General features: G+C 41.1%; 1 protein-coding gene across 1 annotated transcript; it reads left to right on the top strand.

Annotated features, from left to right (window-relative positions):
• Positions 1 to 12,439: 12,439 nt before the first annotated feature.
• Positions 12,440 to 13,477, top strand: LOC147708813 (trace amine-associated receptor 3-like). The gene has a single exon (XM_086925779.1). The coding sequence runs from the start codon at positions 12,440 to 12,442 to the stop codon at positions 13,475 to 13,477; it is 1,038 nt and encodes a 345-aa protein (XP_086781905.1).
• The last annotated feature ends 9,981 nt before the right edge of the window (positions 13,478 to 23,458 follow it).

The raw sequence follows: 23,458 nt of genomic DNA, 5'->3' as shown, positions 1-23,458 counted from the left end.
TTTTTTAAAATTGCCTTGCCGTCTGGGTAGCCGTAGGGTCGTGGCTGTGTGCCTAGTTTGAATTTGCAGGGGTCTGACACAAGGTCGATCTTTCTATTGGTTCTGGGAACTCCCAGGGCTGATAGAGGCATTTTCATCTACGTACACATCATCAGTGGTCGCGAGCGGATTGTAGAAGATGGAGCTTCCTGCGCTGCAACGAGAAAATGTGATTTATGTTCGCAGAAACAGACTTAATAGAATTCTTCATAGCAAATGCTTTCTGATGCAATGTGCCATTACATTCTTGATTGTTTTAGCAACATTGGTGGGTGGAATCGTCTTTAGTATAAATTTGATTTTTGTGCCAGTTACTACAGTACCTCCCCTTGATCCTGCTATTTCTACTGTTTCTTCTATACACTCTTTTCACTCGTTTCCAGAACATGAGCAAGCTCGACGCTCAGAATTTACCAACAACACTTTTGTACAGCTCTTACACCAACACCAACTGGTAGTTAACACGACAGACTGCTGGGTGTGTGGCTTGATACCTCACACCATGGATAAAGGTATTCCCTATCTGGTTTTGCCTTACAGCTATAATGGATCATTTCAGGCCTTCCAAACCATCTTTGCTTATGCCCTTGAAACCTATCCTCCACGTCCACCGCGTTCCACTAAATATAACTCTGCCAACAAAGCTTTAGTCCAGGGAATTATTGACATGGTCAAGGACGTCAATAATACTCCATCTTACCCTAGAGACGAATTACGAGTATATTTAAGTTGGAATACTTCAGAGTATCGCCTTAGTTTAGGAGAAAGCAAGCGTAAAAGCTCAACTCCAATCTGGGTCGTACCTCACCGAGGTCAGGTCTGTTTGCAAGGTAATGGGAGAAATCCGAGAGCTCAGCTAGGGAGGAGTGAGTGCGCAGAGACTTATGTGTTTCCGGCTAACTCTTCCCCTGCCTTTCTCACTGCTAGGGGTACCTACTTCATTTGTCGAGACAGAGCTTATACATGGTTGCCTGCCGACTTCTCAGGATCATGTTATATTGCTCGACTATTGCCTCCGACATACACTGCTTCACCTGATTACCACAGAACAAGAGTAGCGAGAGGTGTCTTCAGCAAGGAAGATACCGCTGGTCAGGAAGCTGGAGACTTCTTCAAAGGCTTCCTTCCATTCTGGGGACCTATGGCCAATAGTAGAAACATACGTCAGCTAACACGGGTAGTTGAATCTACTATTACCGAAACTGCTGGTGCCCTTAGCAATCTAACAGCTGAGCTTCAGGCGGATAGGCTCATGACGTTGCAGAACCGTATGGTTCTAGACGTTATACTTGCAGATCGAGGTGGGGTATGCAGAATGATCCAATCGAGCTGCTGTGTCTTTATTCCTAATAATGCTCCAACAGTCTATGAGGCGATCTCTAAGTTGCACAAGATTTCAGACTCCATACATGTAGACAAGGGAAACTGGTCCTTCATGGAGTGGTTTTGGACTCTGATCTCAGCGTGGGGATGGAAGGTTCTAATGGTCATTGGTGTCATCCTAGTATTCCTATTCTCATGTTGTCTGATTATCCAGTGTGGTCCTGCTCTGTGTAGTCTTTGTGCTGCGACTTGTCTCAGAAAACCACCTGCGTTTGGAGAAAAGACACGAGAAAGGATGATGATACAACAGCATGTCACTGACCTGATGTGCATAGAACTAGATTCTGACATAGACTAAGTAATTGCCTATGTAAGGGCAAAAGGAGGGTCTGAGGTTCCGTGACGGTTCCGTGACAATTTGAACCCGTGTTTTCAAGTTTGTCGGAAATACATAATATTGGTATCAGTGAACCGCAAATGATCCATTTAGTATATCCTGGTGTTTTCGCTACGCTTCAAGCAAGAGCACTCCTTCTATTGATATATTTCCAATCTACCCACGGCATCCATCTTAGATCATGACCGCCATTTTGTGTTTCCTTGCCCTCACATATGCAATAGCCTCTGATCACTCCACTTTGATTAAGGACACGTAGCCTTAGCCGGAGATTCACCTCTTACATGACACGTACACCTTAAACCAGATCACGCTGTAGCTGCATGACTCGACAAAGGCTGCCTCCTCTGCCCGAGGCCAGCCCTGCCAAACTGGTCTTCGTGTCCATTGTACCTGATCATGATTAGGCGGCCGAAGCCGGTAGCCTTGCCCATTTACAACCCACAAACATCCCTTATCCCGCTTTCCTATCTTCCACACCTGGCTCTGTTTCTTTCTTTCTGAACCTTTATTAGGGGGAGGTAACGAACTTTACGATGAGGCGGTCAGGGTCCTGAATGCAATATTGACAGGGAATTGTGACAAACTAGTGGGAACCCCTATCTTCGCAATGTTTGGCCTTAGATATTATCGACGGTTCCTGTGTAACGTCAAATATTTATTGTTTTAGACACAAAGGTTTTGGGAATGTTTTACATGTAAAGAATTCGCCCCCAGCTTAAAATTTAGTATATAAGGAGCAACCCACTTTGTACAAATTGAACAGGCTCCTGGTTACTGCCCGTGTGTAGTATCTATGACTTCTGTGTCCCTGCAGTAATAAACCTTTGGTCTTTGACGCCACCATCGAGAAGCCCGTGTTTCTGTTCATTTGTGCACCAAGGCAGGTGGAACTCCGGGGTCTTTGGGTGTTGTACCCTGACACCTCTGGACGGAACCAAAAAGTCCAGAACTCCAACATGCCTTTCCATGACTGGAGAGCGGGAGGGTGCGAGTTGTTGGCAGATCTCTACCCGGACGACACGTTCCTATCTTTCGAACGGGCAACGGAGACGTTCGGACTTGGGGAGGGACAGTTCCTACACTATAGGGGCCTCCACGCAATGGCACGAGATACTTGGCCGCAATTCCCTGATGCGCCCCCTGTGTCCCATACCCTCAATATTATCCTTTCCTGTGGTAGGGGCAGGAGGCTGATAACACTGTTGTACTCAGCCATGCGGCAGGACTCCACCCCTCCGGTTCCTCCGGCGTGGGCGGCCTGGGAGACTGACCTGGGGGTTGCTTTAGACCCAGCCCAGCGCAAACGCATTGGTACCCTCACCCGGAAGGTGTCGTGCAACGCACGGTTCAAATTGACACACTTCAATTTCTTACACCGTACATATGTGACTCCAGTTGCCTTGAAGCGTATTGCCCCAGACAAGCACGATAACTGCCCTAGGTGCGGCGCGCCGGGGGCCTCCTTTCTTCATCTAGCTTGGGACTGCCCGCTGGTTTACGCCTTCTGGCAGTCGGTGGTGGCGCACATTTGTAGAGTTACTGGACTCCGGATGGAACTGACCCCCCTTCACTGCTTGTTAGCCTTAGTCCCCAAGCCCAGGAAGTGTACTCTACCCTACAAGATGTTACAGCTACTACTAGTACTGGCGAGGAGGAGGGTGGCCATCACGTGGATGGGACAGAGGGCCCCGGAGATGACACTTTGGCTTAGAGATGTGGGGGAATGGTCCCTGGCGGAGGAAACCTTTATGCAAACCGTGCGTAGGGATGTCAAATTGCAGGACGACCTGCTTGCATGGAGACTGATGCGAGTGGTGGGTGAGGTAGATGAAGATTCGGATGGTACGAGTGCGGAGTTGTTCACCCCTGGGGATGCGGAGTCTGGGGAGGAGGGCGGTGAGGGCGATGGGGTGGATGGGGAAGAATGGTAAGTTGGGGGAGTGCCTGACCGCACACGCACCTGTAGGTTACAACCGGGAGGTATTGTGTTTTGTATCTCAAGGCGTCATTCCTAATTTGAGTGATGACCGCTGCTATACCCGCTGATAGGAGTGCCATAATGAGGTGAACGACCTGTGTACACATGCTTTAGTCATGAATGCCGTGTTTTGGGGGGTGGGGTTCCTATGGGGAGTTGGGGGGGTAACCTGTATTGAAGAAAAACAAAAAAGCGGACCAGAACATCCTGCCGTGCAGTCACAGGGCTAGGCTCATAGCCTGGCTTGCATGCTACCAGCTACCTCCGCCCGGCCTTCGGGTTGTGGGCTGATGGGCCGTGTATACAGACGTGTGATATTTGCTAATGTCGTTGCTCACTTGGGACTGCTGGCGCAAATGTAATATGCTATTATTGTCTGCACCAAAAATAAAGTTTTTAAAAAAAAAAGTATACAAATAAATAAATAAAACAAATTTCATTACAGGCACTGCATCGCATTTGGCGATGCAGCGTGCACAAGGAAATTCATTTTATTTATTTATTTGTATACTTACCTCGGTTTGGCCATAATCCGGGGTTTACTACCCGCCTCCCTGCCCCTCCCCGCCTTGCGTCACCGTCCGGCAGCACTCCCTCCAAGAACCGCTACTGCATGTGGTGGTAACCAAGAATAGTACCCTAGCAATAATATCACGCTGTTGGAATATGTTATTCTTTATTAGTATCATACATGTATGTAACACATTTTTGATATCTTGTAGGAAACTGTGATATAAGAGATGATAATATCAGAAAAGACCAATACAGATATATTTTTAAAAAATACAGTCACTCACACATCAGCCTAACAGTTACTAACACATCCAGTCACTCTTAGCTATGCTAACACATGTACTCACTCACCTATCCAGTCGCTGACACTAGAACATACTCTCTCATACAACTTATCTCACACTTACTTACTCACCCATATAGTTTCTCACACACCCATTCACTCACCCATACAGCCACTCACACACCCATTCATGTACCCATACAGTCACTCATCTACCCTGTTACTGACCCATACAGACACCTATGTACCTGCTCAGTTACCCATTCAGCTACTCATGCACTTTCTCATTCATCATTTAAAGAAACTGATACACCCACTCATTCACCGACACAAAAACTCTGCCACTTACCTATGTATACAGTCTCTCACATACCCACTTACTCGTGTATAAACCACTTACACACCAACTCACTCACCCATTCAGGCACTCCCACATCCAATTACCGTAGTATATATGTTTAACACTCAGTATCTTTGACAAAACACTCAGAATCACTGGATGTTGCCGTCAGTGATGTCATTTGAGATGTCATCAGTGATGTCATTTGAGATGTCATCAGTGATGTCATAAGTGATGTCATATGTGAAGTTAAAACCAGTGTATTGCAGGGTCATATGTTATAGTTAACTCAGCTAACTATTACTGCTGAACTTCCCTGGTTTTGTATGAGTGAAATGTGAGCCTAACTATAACATCCCTGTAACCTTTGTTTTTTCAGTGAATATATATATCTAAATATGTATATATTACCTACTGGTGATAGCCAGTAGGTATATATAATTAGGAGTGGCTACCATAGGAAATACGCAACATTCTATTGAGAATCACTTTGGTGCCGGTTGAGGAATATGCGTGTAATTTTCCAAAATTTTGGCCAGCTCCGCTGCGCTCCTTCCCTGAAAGTTTCGTGGGGATTCGTGAAGTGGGGGCTGAGAAAAAAGGGGGCCCCCAAAACGTGTATTCCCCATGTTAATTTCCATAGGATGTTCTGACAAGTCTACAGCCCGAACCGCTGAACGGAATTACACCAAACTTGGCAAAATTGTAGAGACTGGTACGCAGAAGTGCCTTTGCTATATTTGGTGAAAATTGCTCCAGTAGTTTTTATGAAAATTTACTTCAAAAACACATATATATCTGGGCGGAGCCTAACCACACATCTCATGGTGAAATCTGATTGGCTGTCAGCACTTCATCCAAGAAGTGTTGGCAGCCATCTTGGGACCAATATACATGATAGCACCTCATTAAAAACAATGTAGTTAATAGAGGGTTTTAGGACTTTAGTTACATTATAAATCATTTGTTGATGGTACCATACTCATTTTAGGAATTGTGGTGTGTTCTAAGGTGATATTACCATGCGAAAAAGCCTTCTGCTGGGATATCATGAATCATGTTTGAAAGAAAACTATTATCTCATGCTTTTCCCACAGTGGTTTGGAAGGGGATCTATAAGCTAAACTGAAAGCATATTTTCTGTAAATTCACATTATCTTTCTCAGTCATGTGAGAATGAAGTCTGACATTCTCAGTAAAACATGTACATCCAACAAGGACAGAGACTGTCAGTTGATTCCTTTGTGTTCTACTGCAGCCTCCTAGAGTGTTCTAAAGAACAACTAGAGCGCTAACAGTCCGACTTATTACAAACGTATGGCACACCTGAAGCCATCTTGATTGGAATAAAGTGGTAACTCTTAAAACATTTAATTTAAAAAGGAACAAAATGAGGGGGTATATTTTGCCATATAAAGTATGATCAGTGCTGCAGAAGGAAAAATTAGGGCACATTTTGAGTGACTTCTCAAATCCTCCTCAACTTCATTAACCCCTTCACTGCTCATGACGAGCTCAGCTCGTCATGCAGTACACTGGTCGTGTGCTCATGACGAGCTGAGCTCGTCATGAACAATGGGGATCATGCATATGCAGCACAGGAGGGGAATTGCCTTAGCAGTCATGTGGTTAAAAAGTTCTGACATGCAGTCCCCCAAGATGGCCACCAGAGACAAAAGAGCCCAAATGTAGCCCAAATATCACCAGATGTAGCCCAATGACAGAATGTCCCAGAGTGTTCGAAAGAACAACTAGAGCGCTAACAGTCCTACTTATTACAAAGGTATGTCATACCTGAAGCCATCTTGATTTGAATGAAGTGGTAACTCTTAAAACATTTAATTTAAAAAGGAACAAAATGAGGGGGTATATTTTGCCATAGAAAGTATGATTAGTGCTGCAGAAAGAAAAATTAGGGCACATTTTGAGTGACTTCTCAAATCCTCTTCTATTTCATAAAAAAAATTCTGCCATGCAGACTGGAACATGTACTTTGAATACCAGCAGCAGACTTCCCTGGTGAGCAGTAGCTTTACTACAGTGATCTAATGATCAACTAGCGTGCTAACATTCAGAATTTATGGCAAATGTGTGACACATCTGAATGCCTTCTTGATGGAACCAAAGTAAACAAGCATTGAAAATGCAATAGATCTCGCCCTCGTTTAAGTTAAAGCCATTCTGTTTGTAATGAGGTGGCTTTTTAGCTTTGCTTTTATTAGTGTTTTTAAAACTTTCATGTTTTAACATGCATATGTATGCATATATGTATATGTATGCATGCATTTATATTTGTACTTATATAGATATGCAGATTCTATATGTTTGTATATGTATGTATATATATATACATATATATATATGCATATATATATGTGTATATGTGTGTGTGTAGAGAGAGGTAGAGAGGTAGAGGTGTAGAGGTAGAGAGGTAAAGACTAGTAGAGAGAGAAGTAGAGAGAGGTAGAGAGGTAGAGAGTAGAGAGTGAGTAATAGAGAGTAGAGAGTGAGTAGTAGAGAGTAGTAGAGAACAGTAGAGAGAGTAGCAGAGAGTGAGTAGTAGAGAGTAGTAGAGTGAATAGTAGAGTGAGTAGTAGAGAGTAGTAGAGAGTGAGTAGTAGATAGTGAGTGGCAGAGAGTAGTAGAGAGTAAGTAGTAGAGTGAGTAATAGAGAGCAGTAGAGAGTGAGTAGTAGAGAGTAGTAAAGAGTGAGTAGTAGACAGTAGTAGAGAGTGAGTAGTAGAGAGAGAGAGTAGCAGAGAGAGAGAATAGTAGAGAGCAGTAGAGAGTGAGTAGTATAGTGAGTAGTAGAGAGTAATAGAGAGAGAGTAGTAGAGAGTGAGTAGAGGAGTAGTAGAGAGTGAGTAGTAGAGTGAGTAGTAGAGAGTGAGTTGTAGAGAGTGAGAAGTAGAGAGTGAGTAGTAGAGAGTAGTAGAGAGTGAGTAGTAAAGAGTGAGTAGTAAAGAGTGAGTAGTAGAGAGAGAGTAGTAGATAGTGAGTAGTACAGAGTAGAGAGTAGTAGAGAATGATTAGTAGGGAGTAGTAAATAGTGAGTAGTAGGGAGTGAGTAGTAGAGAGAGAGTAGTAGAGAGTAGTAGAGTAGTAGAGAATGAGTAGTAGAGAGTGAGTATTAGAGAGTAGTGGAGTAGTAGAGAGTAAGTATTAGAGAATAGTGGAGAATATTCCAAAGTTTGGCACAGCACCACTTGCACAATAAGTCCAATCAAATCATATCACTTAGAGTCCTTATTGAAGCGCTGAATCTTGTTGTATATTCAAATGCTTTTATTTTCCTTAAGTTTATGTACCACAGCCAGCCGACATGTTTCATTCTGTACAACAGCGCTTCTTCAGGGCGTTCTTATTTCCTTCAAGTTATGTTGGTATCCTGTGGTCATATAACTAGATATTTCTTCGAAATGTTAGACGAGACGTAAGTACATTCTTACTCAAAGTGACTAGGTATCAATTTTACCCACACAATTCGGGCAGACTTGAGTAATTTATAGCATCCTCAAAGTCAGTCTTTCAAAACTTCCAAAGAATAGGACATGATAATCCAAATCCAAATGTTTCTCAAGAAAAGTCATTTTCAATCGTTCGGAATATCGGCGTTAGGGCAGATATGACCCAGGGACCCCCAGTATGCAAGGGGAATTAGCCCCCCATCTGCAAACGCGCCAGTGGCCTGCGTTCCAGAGAGGTGTAAAAAGGGGCATAGCCTCATTACACCTCTGTGCAATGCAGCCCCCTGGTGCATACTGGAGGTTACAGGTGGGCTAGTTGGCCCCCAGGAACCCCTAGTATGCAAGGGGAATTAGTTCCCCCTCTTCAAACATGCACGGGGGCTGCGTTGCACAGAGGTGTAAAAAAGGGTGTGGCCTCATTACACCTCTCTGCAATGCAGCCCCCTGGGGCATACTGGAGGCTCCTGGTGGGCTAGTTGGCCCCCAGTATGTAAGGGGAATTAATTCCCCCTCTGCAAACGCGGCAGGGGCCTGCGTTGCAGAGAGGTGTAAACAAGGGGCATAGCTTCATTACACCTCTGCAATGCAGCCCCCTGGCGCATCTTGGAGGTTCCAGGTGGGCTAGTTGGCCCCCAGGGGCCCCCAGTATGCAAGGGAAATTAGTTCCCCCTCTTCAAACATGCAGGGGGCTGCGTTGCAGAGAGGTGTAAAAAGGGGCGTGGCTTCATTACACCTCTCTGCAATGCAGTCCCCTCTTGCATACTGGAGATTCCTGGTGGGCTTTTAGGTCTTATATAGTTAGGAATTAGCATTAAAAAAAACTTTGAAGTTCACTGAACAAAACATAGGTTTCAGGCCTTATATAGTTAGGAATTAGCATTTAAAAAACCTTGCAAATTCACTGAAAAAAACATAGGTTTCAGGCCTTCTATAGTTAGGAATTAGCATTCAAAAAACCTTTGAAATTCACTGAAAAAACCATAGGTTTCAGGCCTTATATAGTTAGGAATTAGCATTTAAAAAACCTTTAAAATTCACTCTAAAAACTATAAGTTTTAGGGGTGTTATAGTTAGCTGGACATTTCACTCATACAAAACCATTGAAATTGCTCCTATATAGTTAGTTGTACTAACTATATTTTGCGCACCCGCAATCCACTGCTGATGATGTCACATATTACATCATTCATGACATGGTCAGTGACATCACTGATGACATCTCAAATGACATCACTGATGACATCACTGATGACATCATCCACGTGACAATCACATACATCTTTTCATACACTAGTAAAATCTTTCATCACTCTTTGTAAAATACAGAGTATCATATTTGAATCCATTGTTACAGCAATACAAGTATCTAAAAACCCACTCAGTGATTCATAGATGTATACACACATCTAATCACTTACCTGAAGATTCACTCATACATGCTGTCAATGAACAATAGAACACTATCAAAAATACTTATACACCTAAATTGACATTACACACCAGCACACATCCTATTCACATATGAAGTCATCCTACTCACTTATGCAAACAATGGATCATGCTTACATATTTACTTAGCTACACACTTATACAAAAACAACTTCATCTATTCATTTAGATAGTAAGTCCTACTTAGTGAATTATAAAATCTTTATTACAAGTATAAAGTTATCCATACAGTCACTCACACAATCATTGAGTCTTATGTATACTTATCTATATACAACTGAAACATACGCTGCGTTTTATATTTCTAGTTTATTGGACATGTACCATTGAGAAACATATTTGCTCATCACCACACCCATGAAGATATTCACTCACCCAAACAACTGTTAGAACATGTAGTTTTAACTTCATATATCTAGTGAATCAACTATTCACACATCTTTGGGCAGTCACACACCCCCCACCGAACCACACACACATTCACTCTCCCATACAAATACTCAGTTAACTAATAAATAACTAATATAGACTTTCACATAGCTAGTAACCAACTGGAGAACCAGTTTACACAACAACTGACAAAGTGATACAGTTATTCAAACAGTTTAGTCACTATCCACTGGTATACACCTGTTACAACGCAACTTTTACAACTACCTACTGTTAAGACGCAACGCAACTCAAAGCGCTATGCGTTGTAATGGTATGCGTTGTAATGGTCGCGTTGTAACAGTAGGTAGTCGTAATGGTATGCGTTGTAGCATGGTACATCCCCCTAAAACTTATAGTCTGTTGAGTGAATTTTAAAGGTTTTTTAAATGCTAATTCCTAACTATATAAGGCCTGAAACCTATGGTTTTTCAGTGAATATATATATATATATATATATATATATATATATATATATATATATATATATATATATATATATATATATATATATATATATATATATATATATATATATATATATATAATGCATGGTAAAGGCATATGCATGTTAATGACTTGCATGGTAAAGGCTTTGCATGTTAATGTTAATGTTAATGTTAATTATATTTGTACAGCGCACGTACACTAAACGGTTTCATGGCGCTCATGAGCGGTAGAGTAGCTGCGACTGCAATGCATTTGGGTTACAGATATGCCTGGGGAAAGAGAAAGGTTTTTAGTAGTTTCCTGAACTGGGCATAGGACTCTGTAAGTCTCATAACCACGGAGAGCGAGTTCCAGACCTGCGGAGTCAGGACTGTAAATCTGAGTTCTCTGTGTTTTTTGCGTTTAAATAAGGGAGTAGTCAGTAATTTTAAGTTGGAGGAGGGCAGTTCTCGAGAGGGAGGATAGCGCTGAATCCTAGAAGCGATAAAGGTAGGACCGTTACCCGCTACGGCTTTAAATGTGGTACATCCCAGCTTGAAGGCACAATGTTTAGCCACTGGTAAAGGCTGTGTGGTAATGCCTTGTGTGGTAATGGCATGCTTTGTTCCATCATAAATTCGGGGAATGATGTCCATGGTCCAGCAACCACAGGAGACCTGTGGAATATTGCAGGGCAGGGATTGGACCAGGGTTGCTAGCACTGGGCACAGTCGAGGCACGGACAGGCGCAGATGGGCTGGCCTTCAGTGCCCCAGTGGTGCACCTACTGCGTGTCTGTGTGGCATCTGCCATTAAGTAGGTCCTGATAGGGGGGAGGAGTTTAAAATGACTTGCTGTCATTTCCTCTGCTGAAGGAGGATGGGAAATGAAGTCCTGTTGCTTGGCTTTTTCTTTTAAATACATGTTTTGCAGGAAAACCAGTAATATCACATATTGTTCAGCTGGATGATGGGAAATTCACAGGTGTCACTTCGAGTGTAGGTGGATAATAAGAGATCCAGTGATGTCATTTCCCGTGCTGAAGGGTGATGGGAAATAAAGTCCTGTTGCGTAGCTTCTTCTTTCAAAGATGGTTTTGGTGGGAAAACCAATAATGTCACTCCCTTTGCAGATGCACCTCACACTAGACTTGCCGCACACCCAAGTACATATTTTGGGCTTACAAAAATGCAACTGGAGACCACAATTTATGCTCACACTTCCCTTTGTACACATTTTCAATTTTATGGTTAAATTGGACATTCACAAAATGTGCTATCTTCAAAATTGTACACATGCTGATTGGTAAAAATCTAGGGAGCTGCTTCTTTCTGCCACTCGAGTAGATGTTCTACTCGAGCAGCAGCTACCTCAACATGAACGGAAGGTTTCTCAACACGAGCGGTCACGGCGATACGTGACAATCCGCGACCGCCTGCGTTAATATATCGTTCTGGGAGGTGGTCTAGCATTTGGTGTTTCACTCTCACGCTTTCCAACTTAATGTTGATGAATGCGAGTGAGGAAAAACTCATCTATGAAAATGTTCAGACTCTGTGTGCACCGGGGAGTGTAGAGTGCGGAAAACGCCTTAAACTCTGTGAATGGAGTGCAATTCACCAGCCAGGCCTGCTTGACACATTAATTGTATTATCTACTACTTATGATGCCAGATTTATAACTGATGTTTCTTTTTACCCCATATCAGAATATCTTCTCCATGTGACACCAGTATTACCAAGAAAGTAGAAGAAACTCATTTCCACAAATCAGTTTACTGAGAAAGACTATGGATACTTCTAATCGCACTGAGGTCTTACCCAACTGCTCTCAGTTTGGGAATGTTTCACTATCCTGTTCCAGCCACATCAGGTCATTTAGCATTCGGATCATAATGTACTCATTCCTTGTTGTGTCAATCACAATCACAATATTTGGAAATCTTGCCATAATCATCTCCATATCCCACTTCAAGCAGCTTCACTCTCCGACAAACTTCCTTATACTCTCAATGGCGGCCACAGATTTCCTACTTGGGTTCATCATTATGCCGTACAGTATGATCCGGTCTGTGGAGAAGTGCTGGCTGTTTGGTGACATGTTTTGCAGAATCCATTACAGCTTTGACCTGATGCTCAGCGTCATCTCAATTTTCCACCTGTGCTCAATTGCGGTTGACAGGTTTTATGCAGTTTGTGACCCCCTACGGTATTCTACAAAAATGACCATGGCTGTGATTAGGGGATTGGTTGTGTTCTGTTGGTCAGTGCCAGCAGTGTTTGCATTTGGGGTGGTTATAACTGATTCTCATGTCTCAGGGATAGAGGGATATGAAACACTAGTTGCCTGTTTTAGTTTGTGCCCCATTACATTCAACAAATTGTGGAGCATTGTGATGTTTTTTGCATGCTTCTTTGCTCCAGGGTCGGTCATGGTTGGGATATATATAAAAATCTTTGTTGTATCCAAAAGGCATGCAAAAATCATTAAACAAATGTCATCAATGGGTCATGATGAAGCAAACCACAATCTCTCTAATAAAACAGACAGGAAAGCAGCCAAGACATTGGGTATAGTTATGGGTGTATTCTTAGCATGCTGGCTTCCTGTTTTTATTGTAATTTTAATTGATCCTATCTTGGGGTTTTCTACCCCAGAAGATTTGTTTGATGCCTTAAATTGGCTAGGGTACATTAACTCAACATGCAACCCCCTGATATATGGTTTCTTTTACCCATGGTTTCGCAAAGCACTTGGGTATATAGTGTCAGGGAAAATTTTTGAATCACAATCCTGGACAGCTACCATGATGACCAGTAATCAATAAAAGTCCTACTTCAGACATGTCAACTCTTAAAAATATTTTACTGTGTGATGGGGTAATGGCTTTGTGTTGAGCACAGGATGAGGTGCTTATAATTTGCTGCCTCCTCCATCCAATACCAAAAAATAATCCTTCTGAGGTTGAAGCAGATGTCCTTAGGAGGTTGTGCACTGCGTAATGGACATTGGTTACATGGAGCCTCCAAACAATTAGCTAGAAACCTGCTGTCTGTAGTGGTTTCCAGTCATTACTGTGCACACTGTGTGATATCTACTCCTCACCAGGTGACTTAGGAAGGAAGCCAATATCGAGTGACCATGCACTGTGTAATCTGAAGGTTTGCTGCTGCTTATCTAATGCAGTGGCAATAAATTGTATTGCATTTAATTTGTTCTTTTGCTGATGATTTAGGTTATCAAAATAGTCAAGATTTCCACCTGTCCATTTATCTATCTATCTATCTATCTATCTATCTATCTATCTATCTATCTATCTATCTATCTATCTATCTATCTATCTATCTATCTATCTATCTATCTATCTATCTATCTATCTATTTTGGTTTGTTGGTGTATCTATTTCGTTTTCCATTTCTCCAACCATACTTCTCATTCATTCATCTAACTTTTGACCTTCCCTTCTTCATTGTATTTTTCTATACTTTTATGTTTGTATGCTCTTTCTGAATGTAAAACATCACCATTTCATATAAACTGCCAAGAATGGGCATTGATTTAACACCTACCTCTGTTGTCTACAGCGATGTAAATGTGAAAAGTTTGATTTAGGGCAAGGCAGACTCAACCTACCACTCTTCCGGGGTTGGTAGATACGTGCCATTAAATTGAGTAATAACATACGGTATTTGCAGTGCATTTAAAGGAAAGACCTATAGCATTAAAAAGTATCCAAAGAAATTGTTTATATATGCCATATAACAATAAGATTAAGGCAACAGTGGTCCCCTACAAGCATGAGGATATAATCAATAAATATAGACATAATAGTTTCTATATTGAAAATGACATACCCAGCCGGGCAGAAGTCTAATATTCACTTTCCAAGCAATGTAAAACACAATTTACAAACAATATTCAAGGCGGGGCACAAGCCTGTACCCAGCTTAACGCACAATTTAGACATAAGGGAAGAAAGACATGTGAAGAGAACAAACAAAACAAAAAGGCTTTTATGCAAAAGCTTAGCGTTCTGTTAACCTGTTAATTGCACAGTTTCAATTATAAAACAGAACAATACTGGCATCTTTACACTTTTAAAGGACATATAGGTTTTATGCATTTATATAAGGTGCACATATTTGTCGACGGCGTTTTGATCCGTTTAACACATTACACAGATCATCATCAAGACATGAAATAAATGCCTAATAATTAAAAGCCTCTTTTGCCTAAGGGAAGAAAAGGGAAGGAAAATACAAGAGAACAGTATTTGTTTTGTTTGTTCTCTTCACATGTCCTTCTTCCCTTATGTCTAAATTGTGCGTTAAGCTGGGTACAGCTTGTGTCCCGCCTTGTATATTGTTTGTAAATTGTGTTTTACATTGCTTGGAAAGTAAATATTAGACCTCTGCCCGGCAGGGTACGTCATATTCAATATAGGAACTATTTCGTCTATATTTATTGATTATATCCTCATGCTTGTAAGGGACCACTGTTGGCTTAATAGTATTGACTCCCAAGGTCCCTTGCTGACTCCTTCGGGTTCCTTTGTTGTCCCTAAAATATATAACAATAAGACACACATCTATCTGCCTTAATGACATGTTACTCATATTGTTCAGAAATGCTGGCATTTGTTTTTTTCTTATGTAAGACACAGATACAAATGTACATGACACACACCTCCAGCTTATAGTGGCAAAATCCTTAATACCTTAAAGCAATTCTTAGAGGAGTGTGCAGGATCAGTGCTGTCAGGTGCTGCTTAGACAGAAAGTGGAAACACACCAACAGTCTATATTTCTGAAGACAGTGGAGGGATATTGTGGAGGGGTTATGAGGTAAGTCCAGTGCTCATGAAGTAGCTGTCTGTACCAGAGCTTCCTCCCATTTTAGTACATGTTGTGTGTGGGAGTATACATGTGTGTGGTCAATACAAAACAATGCATACACTCCGTAGTACAAAGGTGAACAGATTGAAAGGGGCCCAATCCAGAGTCAGAACAGAATCTTTTTACCCCATGAACCACTTTCGGTTCTCTATTGGGAACCCAGGGAACACAGACTGTAACCCACGACAACCTCTTTGGGAATGCAACTCTCTCACCCCCTTCTAGCTCCATGCATGAGTGTGGCTTCAATGTGGAAACAGCCTTAGTCAACCTTGCTCAATATGTGGTGGGGAAAGATGTGGTTGGTTCATGCCAGCAATTGTTCGCAATAGATCTGAAAAGTATGACAATATCTACACTCATTTATCATGTATGTGAAGAGACAAAAAGATCAGGGGGGATGCACTTGACACTGTCTAAGAATCTGAAGGCTTCCAGGGTGTGTTTGTGATTACTCCTATGTGGCAGGGAGCCAGTCAATCCCCTCAGGACAATCAGACTAGAGGTCAACATGTTGCTTTGAGTTTCTTGTATAGAGGGTTTGGAGGTGATTCTTGGGGAGAGGGGTTGAGTTGCAAGATGGTAAAACTGTCCATTTGTAGTAAAGTATGCTATTTTGAACTGTCCTCTGTTGCAAGTTAAAGATCATTGTAAACATTAATGCCAAAGTGTGTGTGTCCTTAGTTTCTCAAAAATTAAAAATAAAGTTGTTAAAAAAACAAAAGAGAATACTTTACTGCCATATCAGATCTAGCTACACCGGATGTTTATCGAGTAGTGAGTGCATTCTGTCTAGCTTTTGAGAACTGTTGAGTGTGTTCACAATGGGCAGAATACATTGTACTGTGTGTGGTCAGTGATGTGTTTCTGTGAGGTTATACTAATGTGGGATAACTGTATGGTGTATGTGGGATGGGAGCATTTCTAATTTTTAGGTTTGGCCTAAAGACAGATTTAGATGTCTTTCTAGCCTCTGGTTTTAAAAAAAAATGAATACGAAAAATGCATACATATAAAGAGCCTCCCGATCAGCACTTATCACCATTGGTCTGTTGACATGTCACTCAAATTTTGAGCCAACTGCAGCCAGTGGATGCCTTCACTTTGAGAAACTGCATGCTTCCTTTTCACATGTACACATACACCTAAAAAATTGAAATTGTTTGCCACTTGTACTTCCCAGTGACTGATGGTCCCTATCTATAGTAGGGTTACATCAACTATTTTCATAACTCTCAAGACATTTATTGTAAAGTAAAATGTTCATTCTACAATATAAGCCAGATTTGGTCTATTTATTTATTCATTCTACTGAAAATGAGCACAATTCATTAGAGAAGCTAAAAGGTGTATGCAGATTTTCAGGTTGAAAGTACACCACCCCCAAGGAATTGTGATTGACATTTCAACCACTTGAGACAAACCTCTAGTAATTACTTCTAGAACTACACCACCCCTATTAGAATGTTGTACCAACACTGAACGTATGTATAAAACACTCCTTACAACTCAAAGACAAGGCTTACATCCACTAAAATTTATAAATTTAAAGCGCCAAAATAAGTTATGTAAATGTTTTTGTACTCATTCATGAATTTAAATTCCTCTAAATAGTGACACGTGATTATAAACTGTAAAAAAAAATGCATCAAGATCTGTAATTCTGACTGGTTATGAAGAACTAGAGTTGGTAAATAAGTTATCCTATTGAAAACAAGCACAAATGATTAAAACAGCAAAAGTGTATATGCAAATGTGTATACGAAAGCCACACCCCCTCTGCTTGCAGGACATTTGAAGTAGCTGCTTCTGACTTGAGCTGGACCTCTGTTAACAACAAGTAGAAGTGCAGTCTCATGTGGGAATTTTAATGCTTTTGGATTTGCCTTCTGCAGGAAACCTAGTAATGACTGGTGGAATTGCAGTTTCATATAAGAATTTCAATGCTCTTGCATTCGACCTTTGACAACACCTAGTGATGACTAGTCCAAATATGACGTGATGAAAAAAATTCAGTGATTTTGCATTACTGACGGACACCTAGGGATGACTAGTGAACTGCAGCCTCATGAAAGAATTTCAATCCATCTGCATTCAAATTTTAATGAACACCTAGTGACAAATAGTGGGACTGAGGCTTGATGTAAGCATTTACATTCTTTTGTGTTTTAATTTTAATGGATACCTAGTAACAACTAAGTGAACTGTGGCTTGATGTGAGAATATCAATACATTTGTCTATGATTTCTGAAGGGCACCTACTAATGAATAGTGGAACTGCATCTTCATGAAAGAATATAAATGCTTTTGCATTTAGCTCAACAGGGCTTTTAGGAACTGCAGCTCTAGACAGGAATTTTGAAGATTTAGCATTTAAGTTGAGAGGTTGAGAGGGACATGTAGTAGCAACTTGAGGATTTACAGTTTTGATATATATATTAATATTCTTTATTATATATATATAACCAGGAGAGGAGGGTGGAGCCAGAGCAAAAGGAACGCACATGGGAATGGAGACAAAGAGGCAGAAGAAGGGATGATCGATACATCAAACAATGTGGTAAATCTCTCTTACCTCTGTGGAAACTAAGGTCTTCAATTTGGGTTCTCCTTTTGTCCTGCGAACTCCTTCAACTATGCACAGAGTAGGATTGACCTCTTTCAGTTTATACGAAAATTAAAGTTACATAGATGGCACTCTCACTGAACTGAATATGGAATTAGATGAGTCCAGTGGGGAATCAGTGGATTTGGAAATATTATGCTCTGAGTTAGGTGGCAGCTGTCCTAATGACTTTAAGCCCACATCAACTTTTAATCCTATCCTTCCCCCATTTGCTATTGATATTTTTGAAAAACTTGCATTTGGGATATAAAACGACTAGCAAAGAAAACCAGATGGGGACCAGATTATTTGTCCAAGAGCAAGAAACTGGTACATATGTAACTTCAGAATGACCACAACATTGTCATCCAAAAATCGGACAAGGGTGGCAATCCATGATGCCCAGGATTACCTCAATGAATGCATGATACAATTGAATTATAAAGAGATAAATGAAACGGTGTCCAGAGTAACAACTGAAACATGAAATATTAACCAAATGGCAAAAGCAGGGACTCAGTGAGTGGAAAGAATACACCTTCCTACTCAATAGATTTCCCAAAATAACAGTACTCTACTTATTAGCAAAAATTACATAAGAATCAGTACAAACCACCCGGTAGACCTATCATTTCAACTATTGGATCTCTACTAGTACACACATCTGAATATATTGATTTCTTTTTACATTCTTATGTATTGGCCCTCCCATCATACATATGTGAGAGTAAATACTTTCTGTTAAAAATACGAGATATTGACTGGGAGTCTAATTTCCTTTGTATCACATTGGATGTGAGCAGCCTGTGCACCAGCATTAGACATAATGTTAGTTTACAGGTGTGTGAAAAACTTCTAAAATCTCGACCCATGATTTGTCTCCATCATATTGAAATGTGATTTCACAGATCAGCTTTTGCTTTGAAAATAACTTCTTCCTCTTTAATAATTCCACCTTCAGACAGATATAGGGCACCATGATAAGCACCTGCTTTGCTACCAGTTATGCCAACCTTATGATGGGGTGGTGGGAGCAGCAGGTGTCCAGGAGCCTTGAAGACTACAGTGCACATGTGGTACTGTGGTCTCGCCACAACAACAATTTATGTATTGTCGGCAAAGGGGATCAAGAGCAGGTGGTGAAATGTATCTCTGATTTGAATGACAATACATATAATTTGAAGTTTGGGGGTCACATAAGCAAAATCCGTGATCAATACAAAGCTCACATCCATGCTATATCGCAAGAATACAGCAGGCAATACCCTACTACATGCTGAGAGTAGCCACCCAAAAATGTAATCAACTGCATTCCCCATGGTGAGTTTCTACGATTTTGAAGGATCTGCAGCTCAGAACAAAAGTTTTCATGATGAATGCAGGGTGATGACAGCATGCTTTAAGGAAAGAGGATACAGATAACCCATCCTTAAGCTGTTTCGCTACCTGGGCCTAACCGGGGAATATAACAATAGGTCCAACAACCAGAACACATGGCCGAACATCAGAAGTCAGAGATGGAATAGACCCTCTGGATGTAGTAAATGTGGTTAAGAATTAACACCATGCATATACTGTCTGCAGCAAGGCGCAACTGCTAGTATTTCAGAAATTAAATGGTTGTGCTGTTTTATTTTTTTGAGCAAAAAGACTGAAGCTCTTGAACATTGACTTGCAACTGAATAATGTTCTGTGTAATATTACAAGTTGCTCAGGGGTAAAAATGTGTAGATTTATGCGGTCCTTAATCCAGGTTGTTTCGTTTTTAATATGCTTTGCATAGTTCTATAAGGGGTTAAAGCACTAGTGCATTCCTATGCTTGGGCGTCTGAACTGTTTAGCGCCGGCTCCTACAATAATCAGCCCTAGGTGCTATAAAGATTGATAAGAATACAAGTTCCAACAACTTGAAATTATTTTTTCCCTTTCAATGTATTGCATTGCACAGTTTCTTCTTTTCATGGTTTGAAAATGCCTGTTCTTTTTGAAAAACAAAACTTTACAAACAAGTTTGTGTTAGCTTACCTCTTCATGGTGAAAATATGCAAAGTGCTACAATGGCGCCAGAGCCGAGTCCAGCAATGTGCAAAATAAAAACTGTTTGTGTAAAGCAGGGTTCTCCAACCTTTTCTGCAGTGAGAGCTACTTCAGACCCATGAAAATCATTGTGAGCCAAGCAACTTGTGCATTATTTCCAAAGACCCTCCACGTCCAGCTTCATTGACTAGGGATAAACAGATACCCATTTAGTGTCTGCAATGCACAGTAGGAAACCAGAGAGCTTGGTATTAGTCCTGGCTTCCCTCTTCAACAAAATGCATGCTCCTGACCTCTGCCATAACCAGCTAAGAAGACTACAACAATCATGAGAAATCATATGGACATGCAGTGCTGTTCAATACTGCAACCATACTAAAAACCATAAACTGCACATCTGGCTCTTAGACCTTTTCATCCACCACGCTTCCACGTTCCATAACTTGGTAATCGAACCTCGGTGATCATCATGCACAACATGGAACACTTCCAACATAGGCTCACAAAATAATGACAACAGCTTTCCCACCATAAACCCTACATGGATTGGCTTGCAGGGCAGTAAGCACTATATACAAAGGCTGCAATACAATTATTTTATTACATCATGCCTCCTTTTTCTACATTATCATGTGACCAGACCTTTAAATGCCTGAGTTCATGGTGTGCACTGTACAAATCCTCTCCTAACAGACTATAAATGTGTTCCATGTGATAATAACCTAGTCCATATGTATGGTGCACATGACACAACTTAGTTCATTTTTATTGAATTTTCATCAGTGATGGTGGAAGTCTATGATTGTTTCATGTTCAAAACCTATTACTTCCAAAAATGCCTCTCAATGTGATATAATATGCTGTTCATATAAAATGCATATGCATGTAGGAGAAAAAAACTTATTTTCTAAAACATTCCAACATATTTTTGTATGACTGTTGTGCCACTATTTGCATCATTTTTAAGTCAAGAAAGGGGCCACAGACCTTAGCTTAGCCCATGCTCAGCTCTTCTTGTTAATTAATTGGCATTGTTTACAACAGAAACATATGGCCACTGCAAGGGCGAGGTACTTTTTTAAATGGGATAAATTTAAAGGAAATTGTGTGGCCATACATTCATTGTAGGGTATTTTTAACGTGGAAGTCAGGCATTGAGCTACTGACAGGGCAAGTACGAGCTACCGGTATCTTGCGATTGACCGGTTGGAGACGCCAGTGTAAAGTTTCCAGCAAAGTTTAATGAGAATTAGTTGTGAGGGGCTAAGGTTACTCTGTTTCATCAGCAAACTAACACGTGGTTCAAAAGGGAGTTATTTATCATAGGTTTAATGTGTAAAGTGTAAATGTTGACTAGTTAGCCCTTGGAAATATCCTGTAATAAATAAAATACGAATGTAAAACAAATTGTCCGCTTGTCCAATAGTTCTTTTTAACTGATACTGCTCAAAGACCGGAGTGGCTTTTTTACGATACGTTTAGCAGACGTGCACTGAAGCATGCCGATTGTGTCAATGTGCTGTTTTGTTTTGTATATGAGGCTGCAGGCGTTGTCAGATTATGTGCTACAAAATGCATAAATAAATCTGTTGCTTAAAACGTAGGGTTTGCAAGGTTAAGGGCCATCATCAGGTTGTGAATAGTGTTTCAAGGCACTATGAGGCAGGGCCATGCAGGAGGGGCCTGTGGGTACACAGCCTGCACCACACAAGGCCTCATAGGGAAGGGGAGAAGGTACACAGACAAAATATCGATTTTTAAATATCGATATACAAAAATATCGAAGTTTAAATATCGATGGGACAAAATATCGAAGGTAAGTAATATCGACAGTCTCAATATCGATATTGGTATGATATCAGTAATATCGAAGTTGTAAATATCGATGTCAATAATATCGAAATTAATAACTTCGATGTTACTAATATAAATTTTTAAATACATTTAGTGTATATTATATTGTATTTATTATTTATTTTTAATGTAATTTATTAAATATTGTCTTTTACTACTGTAGCGGGTTGTGGGTTTATAGGGGAATAGGGTGGGAAGTAATTTAATTATGTTAAAATAATTATTAATTAGTAGGAATTATTAATGAATTAATTGAGAAATAATTTTTAATTATTTTTAATTAATTGATTAATTGATAAATATGTTCTGTAGCGCAGAGGTCTTCAATCTGTGGGGCGCGACCCCCAGGAGGGTCGTGGAGTCCTGGGAAGGGGGTCGCAGATTCTGCCAGAGTGCAGTTCCTGGCGTCAGGCTGATGGAGGGTGCTCACGGCGGAGGCCGCCTAATTCACACCGAGGTGTGAAACACATCAAAGCCTCATTAACAAGTAAAGGTCTTTTAAAGACATGTGATAGTACTCTGGTGTGCCTTTGTGTGTGCCCAAGCTGTTTCAGCCCGGCTGACATACACGAGCTGGGGAGGGGGGGGGGGCCTTTGAGTTCAATGGACTTAGTTGTGGGCTTATTTTTACTTAACGTTTTATATAGCGCTAGTTTAGTAGGTATCAGAGCGCTTTACAAATACACAGTAAACAGCAGAAGGACAGCAGAAGGACATTACAATCATTGGTTCAAGTCCCACGAGCCCTCATACCTGGCGCCTGTGCAGGAGAAATGTGGCTGAGAGTCTGTTCTTCACGGTGAGATGTTTTCACAGCTGGCTGCCACCCCCACCCCCCAAGCAGGGAGGCACAAGGATGCCCTGCCATGAGAGAGGAAGAAGAAGAAGGAAGACGAAGCAGAGAGATACTGACCCCCCATGAGAGATGCACAGACAAGGTGGGTGAATGAATGATGGGTGGATGGATGGATGAAAGGGTAGACGGATGAAGGATGTATGGATGGATGAAAGGGGCTGTATGGATGGACGGATTAAAGGATGAAAGGGTGGACGGATGTGTGAAAAGGTGGGTGGATGAATGATGAGTGGATGGATGTAAAGATGAAAGGGTGGATGGATGGATGAAGGATGGATGGATGTGTGAAAAGGTGGATGGATGGATGAAAGGGTGGATGGAAGGATGAAAGGGTAGTTTGGATGAGGGATGGATGTATGGATGGATAAAAGGTTGCATGGATTAATGATGGATGGATTTTTGAAAAGGTGGGTGGATGAGTGATGGGTGAATGGATGGATGTAAGCGTGGATGGATGTAGGATGGATGTAAGGATGTAAGGATGAAAGTGTGGGTGGATGGATGAAGATGGATGTGTGAAAAGGTGGGGGATGAATGATGGATGGGTGGATGGATGGATGG

This window comes from Lissotriton vulgaris, chromosome 6 (assembly GCF_964263255.1).
Source record: "Lissotriton vulgaris chromosome 6, aLisVul1.2, whole genome shotgun sequence".
Taxonomy (NCBI): domain Eukaryota; kingdom Metazoa; phylum Chordata; class Amphibia; order Caudata; family Salamandridae; genus Lissotriton; species Lissotriton vulgaris.
This window is presented reverse-complemented; position numbering and strand designations above follow the sequence as displayed.